A 7,325-nucleotide genomic window follows, 5' to 3' on the forward strand; every position below is an offset into this window, starting at 1 on the left:
ATTCTAAAAAATCTTATATACATTCACTTATAGGTACTTTATACAGATAATTCCTGTAAAAGAAAAAGAATGGGAATACGTAGCATTACTGCCTACTGTGTCAGTTTTGGAGCCCATTTTGTCAAACGCTCATTTTTGCTTACCTTACGAAAGCATTAATTATTGCAAAATTGCAAACAGTATTATAAAAACTGCTTATACTATCTGATAAAAGACACTTTTTAGTTTGTACTTATGTTTTTAAAGTTTTATTTTTATCTTTTGTTTAAAAAATATTGTCTAAAAACGTGAAATGGTATGTCGGTATCGGTGACTTTCCTCTACGCGATAAGACATGTCGAAAATTATGTTACATATATGTAAAATAAGAAAAAACGTAATCCGCTCGATATTGTAAACACACAAATTAATGAGTAGATAAGTCAAGAAAACAAGCAAAGAAAAGATTTTAATTTAATTAATTATTATATCAAGATAGATATTATACCAAGATACATAGTATAATTGATATTATACTCAACATAAATAATATCATCGACATATCCTTTGCATTTTCCTGTTAGCGCTAAATATAACACGAACTCTCATCATTCGTGGAAGTTTTATAAGTGTAAATTTCATAGTTTTTATAATTCTTTATCTCATAATTAACTTAATCTTTTCATGCAGATACATATTGAAATACATATTAATAGTCTTTTGACTTCACACTTATAGTTTATAGTTTAACTCCACTATTCCTCGCCGTCCAACGAAGAAATAGTTTTGATAATTTTTATAGACGACATATTGCGTAATTACTGTAATTAACTGCGACATGACTATATTTTGTATCCTTTAGACTTAAAATTCATTCAACGTTTAAAGATTGAGTATTAATTTAAATCTATGTTATTTTCATTTGGCTGATGAAGACTTAGTATAGTCGAAACATTCCATGGTTTTTTATGACATCGAATACTATATAGTTAATTGTGAATAAATGTCAGATAATACTAATAGTTAATTGTGAATTATTAAATGTCAGATAATATACCACTTTAAATTGAAATCTTTCCTTTACTCGTTTTTTTTTTTACCTATCTACTCATTTAATTTTTATGTTAATTACGTTTTTATCGAATAAAATTATATATATAGAATATTACATAATGGGTATTACGTAATCTGAGTTCCAAGGTATCATTAATTATTGTTGACATCCCGTCTATTATTTGTGCAACCTCATATTTATGTCTTATTTTTCTGCTGTATTTACTAATGCGCATCAATAAAATTATTTTAATCTTTATATTGTTAAATAAAATTATTGTTATCATAACGTGATCGCAGTTTTATTCTTTTGTAAAATAAGGCAATACAAAAGTTATTTTCTTAATTATTTTGCAATTATTCTTATTATTTTTTCTAAACATATAGATTGAAAGATTTGAAATTATATACGCGAAAGAAACAAAACATAGATGGGCATATTTTATAAATAATTATACATATTTATATTTGATTATGTATAAATTCTTACCGGGATGTTATAAAAATGGTGCTCAGATAGCATAACGATTCGTGTTTATTAAATAACAATTCTTATACTTCTAGATTTCCTAGAAGCATTTTCTTAATGTCGTTTTCTGAAGACAGATTCCTTAATCATTATTTTTAAATTGGTAATATATTCACAACAAATTTCTCTTTAATCTCTCTAAATAATTAAAAATATAACATTCCCTATTTTGATATAAATACAAGAAAACAAATATTTTTATAGAGAAGTTGTGAAATGGCGCTAACAGACTGCTGGGCCCTGGATGGCATAATAATTCTAACAATTCTCATTATAACCGCCTACCTTTATATGACTCGCAATTTTAAGTATTGGAAAAAACGGGGCGTGTTGGAAATAACGCCAACACCTTTCGTGGGCAATTTTATGGAATGTCTACTTCTAAGGAAAGCCCCGGCATATTTCCTAAAAGAACAAATATGATCGAGCGAAGGGTGAACCTTATGTAGGGTTCTACATTCTGGACAAACCTATCTTATTGCTTCGCGATCACGAGATCATTAAGAGTATTTTGATAAAAGACTTTAATATCTTCTGTGACCGATACGCCACGGGTAATCCAAAAGACCGTATTGGAAACTCCTCTCTCTTTTTAATTAATAATCCTACTTGGAAGATTTTAAGAGCAAAATTATCACCATTCTTTACTTCCGGTAAACTGAAAAAAATGTTTGGTTTAATGCTAGAATGTGGGAATCATTTAAATGAGTATCTCGACTCTTTAAAGTTAGATGGTAAGTTGGAGAATATTAAACAATTCATAATAATTAAAAAAATGTTGAAATACATATAAAGACCAATCATGTCTGTAAATTTTTTGTAGTACTAAGATATTTTATATATCTTATATTTATATCTATGTATTTTATACCTCTACACACAAAAATATTTACTCGTGACAATAAAAACCGAGAAACGATATATATGTATATAATATCTACAATTAGACAAGTTTAATTAATTCTTAAAAACATTGTCGGAGCACACAAAAATATTTACTCGTGACAAAAAAAACCGAGAATCGATATATATGTATATAATATCTACAATTAGACAAGTTTAATTAATTCTTAAAGACATTGTCGGCAGGTAAGGGACAAATAATAGAGGCGAAGGATATAAGCTCTAAATTAACCATGGATGTGATTAGCAGCACTGCTTATGGACTCGACGTGAACACGTTCAAAGATCCAAATCTTGATTTTCGCAAATATGGCAGGAAGATGTTTATGAATAATTATCCGCGCGCTTTAGAGATACTTACAATGTTCTTCCTTCCAGACATAGCTCGTATAGCTCGTCTAAAATTGTTCGGTACGGAGACCACCGCTTTTTTGCGCAAGCTTTTCTGGGAAACAATGACTAGACGCATGGAATCCGACGAGAAAAGACACGATCTTATCGATATTCTGATCGAACTCAAGAAAAACAGTCATGATGATAAAATTGAAGGCTTTGGTAAGTGAAGTTATACTTATTGTGTAGTTTATATATATATATATATAAGTAAATAAAGATATGTAACGTCATAACTAGACTGCGGAAGTTTATGCAAAATACTTAACTGAATGTTTTGCATAAAATGCATATTTTGCAATTTTGTAAATTTACAGATGGCAATCTCAATCTTTTTAATTCACCTTTTAATAACTCTTTAACGAACAACGATTGACTGCTAAAACTGTCCGATAGTTAATATTCAGTTAAGTATTTTGCATAAAGTTCCGCTGTCTAGTCATAACTTACAATGATAAAATTAGACAAGCAATAATAACGTGTAAGAAAATATCGTATGGTTATTATCGTATAACTCATCTATTCACGATCTTCGAGAAGACATTGGCTACGTTTACACCCAGCGACCTGACAGCGACCTGACCTATATCGTGACCCAAAGTAGGTCTAGTTACCAATCGTTTACACCAAAAGAGACCTAAAACTTTATGGGGTCGTATTTAGTCCACGTTGGTCCGAATTACTAAGCCATCTATCAAATTAACACTAATAAGTCTTTTTATTTTATCTAGAACTAGATAACAAACCGGCTTAACCTCTAATTCCACAAAACAGAAGTGAAGAGTGAACTTTATCGAGCAAATGAAAAAGCTTTAGGTCGCGTTGCGCGTTTACACCGAGAAAGCAGACGACCTATTTTAGGTGAGGCCGTTAAGAAACGCGGCCTGACCTAAAGCTAGGTCGAGTCATCTACCAAATGTTTACACCATAGGACCTAAATAATTTAGGTCGAATTTGAGGTATAGGTCGCGGACTAAGCGCGCGGTGTAAACGTAGCCATTGGATGTGTTCCAATATCTTCTCGAAGCCGAGGTGTTCCAAATCATTCTTTGATGGATTGAATAAAAGGATCATTAGCTCATCTTCTTTATGCTTACACAGGCCTCTTGAATGTGAGCGCCGATCTCTCCACTGTACGTTCCAACCTCTTTCAAAAGGTTCATACTTTTGCTTCTACTTTTCTTCGGACGGCGAAAAGAAATGGCGCTCCCTTACGTTTCGAGCTACAGTCGACCTCCGTAAAAGTCATGTCTTAATCTTCCATATAGTAATCGAGCACATATGCTCCCGCGTGCGCATTATTTGTTTACTTTTACGGAGGTCGGTCGGTCCCGACGAGTTACTTTTATAGAGGTTCGACCGTACTTCGATTGAATTCGCGACGCAACTTATGGCATCCTACACTGTAATAACTACACTGTATGTATTTCCTCACAAGCTGAATCGATTAGGCACGTACTTGTTCATAATCCAATTTCTGATATGTAAGAAAATATCGTATGAATATTATCGTACAATTCATCTATTCACGTGCGGTAAGGATATGGGATTTCATTCGTGCGTTGTTGTACGGCAAATTTTTCAAGCCTTTTGATTGGCTATAGGATAGAGAGATCCGAGGACCTCTATGTCCTGCATTACATTTATCTTACGACAAAAATAAAATCCCTAAGAGCCTCTTTCATCAACTTCTGGTTAAATTAATCGACGATTAAAGGCCGCAGCACAAACTCTTACATAACGCATAATGCATAGTGCATAAAGGAATAAACCAATCAAAATTCTTCTTTTTCATGGAATGGGAGGAAAGGAAAGATTCTGATTAGTTGATTCGCTTATGCACTATGCGTTATGCGTTATGCAAAAGTGTGTGCTGCGGCCTTAACTCGCAAAAGTGCCAGCAGTAGTTATCAGAACGTCTCCTCTTTCTTCCTTTTCTGTGTTTAGTTCTCACGTTGGCAATCGTGGTGATTAAGTTAACCATCGAACGTTTATCGGAGTTGGTGAAAGAGGCCCTAAGAGCCTGCGCACAATAGAGGAACAAGAATTAGATATTATTAAGGTTTCAACCCATCAGAAACCGTGTATTCTGATGTAATCAGTTTCTAATAGGTTGAAATCTTAATATCTAATTCCTGTTCCTCTATTGTGCTCAGGCTCTAAGACTGTTACCGTTGCAGATTGTCATCTTTCTGGCTGCGGTCTACTTAGCGCTTCAAACGCTACAGAGCATTTGTAGCACTGACATGACTGGTCCATTTGATGCTTCGGAACGCTCCCAGCAACTCTGATTATGTCATCAATATGTCATCGTTTTTGTTCTCACTTCGCTCCAACTGCTTCATCTCGGGGAGATGGGTTGGCTGCAGTGTTCACGTAGCAATTGTAGCATTCGAAATAGTAATGGACCAATCGGAGCGTAGCGTTTGGAGCGTAACGTTCAGAGCATTTGGAAGAAGCAAGTGGACCGCAGCCTCTATAATATTCGCGCCAGTATTCCCTCTTCCGCATGTCCATTTACAGAAATCGGTAGCACTGGTCTTTAAGGCGTGCTACTCAAATAGTTCGGTAGCTATTTTTCTTACAAACAGTAATCGATCTTAATTGCAGCGACAACGGAGGCTTTCAAAACTCTATACAAATGAAATTAAATTTTAGAATTGGATGGAGATGTTCTCATGGCGCAAGCGCTCAGTTTCTTCTCAGCCGGTTTCGATACATCCGCAATGCCTGTTGTTTTCACGTTGTATGAACTCGCATTACAACCTGACATTCAGAACATCCTAAGAAAAGAAATACACCAAGCGCTCAACAATTTCGATAGAAAAATGACATATGACATGGTGCGCTAATATCATCTGTTCCATCAAATAATTTCTGTGAAAAAATGTCGATATAAATATTTTTCATATTTTTGCCCAACCAAATATTTTTTTCGTCTATTAATTTCGTTCCTGAGTGAATTTTAAAATTTGATGAATCTTCAATATATAAAAATAACATCTTTATTCTACTAGATCACTTCGCTACCGTATATGGATATGGTGATATCGGAAACTTTAAGAAAATATCCTCCATTGGGATTTCTGAATCGCAAGACAATGGAGACTTATCAAATACCGAATTTTAATCTCGTACTTGAAAAGGATATGCCAGTTTATATCCCAATGCATGCTCTACATTACGATCCGGAATATTTCCCCAATCCTGAAAAATTCGATCCAAAGCGATTTAATGAGAAGAACAAACGTAATATGCCATCATGCGTTTACTTTCCTTTTGGAGATGGTCCACATGCGTGCATAGGTGAGGCAATTGATTTTAACTATGACATCAAGAAAAGATTAAAATTGCCAATCGCACGCGAAATTAAAATCAGTAAAAATGGAAAGTGTACACTTTTTAACTACATAAACCTAAAATTTTACGTTTAGACAATTAAGTTACGTACGAGTTGTATTTTAATGGTAAAATTGAATTTGAAAACATAAATTAAGTAGCGTATATTTTAAGGTTTATTACATGCACAGACTGTGTTATAAATGAATCAGAAATAAAGAAATCAACGGAAATAAATTGCGATACCAATATAATTACTACAATTACATAATATTGATGCAATGAAATCTCAAATCATGATCATTGATAGCGATTATGCAATAATATTCAAGACTTTTTTAGTTAGTACAGACTAGACTCTGCGATTACAGAGAATTATGGAATTGATGATTTCAATTACAAAGTTGCAAAAATAAAAAAAATAAAATCAATTAACATTTAGAAATTAATTTTTTTTAAATATGATATAATAAGTTGTATATTATTGTACGTTTTACAGGTATTCGCTTTGGACTGTTATTGATAAAACTGGCGCTCATTAAAATGTTGAACAAGTATGAAGTAACACCATGCGAAAAAACTACGATACCAGTGATCATTGATCCAGCAATGTCTATGACAGGACCGTTAAATGGCGTAATGTATCTCAACATGCGAAAAGCTAATACTGTTACTGATTAAAATTTGACAAAATATTATTGATATATTATGGTATACTTACATTTTTGTATTAAAATTATATTATGGTACAATCACATTTTGTATTAACATTTTACCATTTACAAGCTAATCTGTAAGAATAAATTGAGAAATATACATTTTTTAGCACGAAAAAACTTCAATTCTTACTCTAGTTGTTGTAAAATGAGGAAAAATTCAATTCAACTAAACTTTAGAATTATGACTCTAAACTACCAACGTAAAATTTAAAATATACTTTAAAATATGCTTTAAATATACTTTAAAATTTAAAATATACTTTAAAATATGCTTACTTATTATTAAATTACAAAAGATAATAATATAAAGAGGGATTTTTGTCAAATATTTCTTCATCACCCGCAGAATGATGGTTTTTTCTTTATTCGTCGACATTGTAAATATATATAGGAGGCAGCCACAAGAGCAG

The 7,325-nt window shown here is 32.6% G+C and overlaps 1 protein-coding gene across 1 annotated transcript in view; it reads left to right on the plus strand.

The window, feature by feature from the left end:
* LOC108766908 (uncharacterized) overlaps positions 1-6,933 on the plus strand; it is a 24,337-nt gene extending 17,404 nt beyond the window's left edge. The window contains 6 exon segments of the mRNA XM_018516463.1: positions 1,766-1,975; positions 1,977-2,295; positions 2,651-3,019; positions 5,516-5,700; positions 5,875-6,163; positions 6,696-6,933. Of these exon segments, the coding sequence (XP_018371965.1) occupies positions 1,766-1,975; positions 1,977-2,295; positions 2,651-3,019; positions 5,516-5,700; positions 5,875-6,163; positions 6,696-6,877 (1,554 nt within the window). The 3' untranslated portion in view covers positions 6,878-6,933.
* The last annotated feature ends 392 nt before the right edge of the window (positions 6,934-7,325 follow it).

Source organism: Trachymyrmex cornetzi, unplaced genomic scaffold (assembly GCF_001594075.2).
Source record: "Trachymyrmex cornetzi isolate Tcor2-1 unplaced genomic scaffold, Tcor1.1 scaffold64, whole genome shotgun sequence".
NCBI classification, from domain to species: Eukaryota; Metazoa; Arthropoda; class Insecta; order Hymenoptera; family Formicidae; genus Trachymyrmex; species Trachymyrmex cornetzi.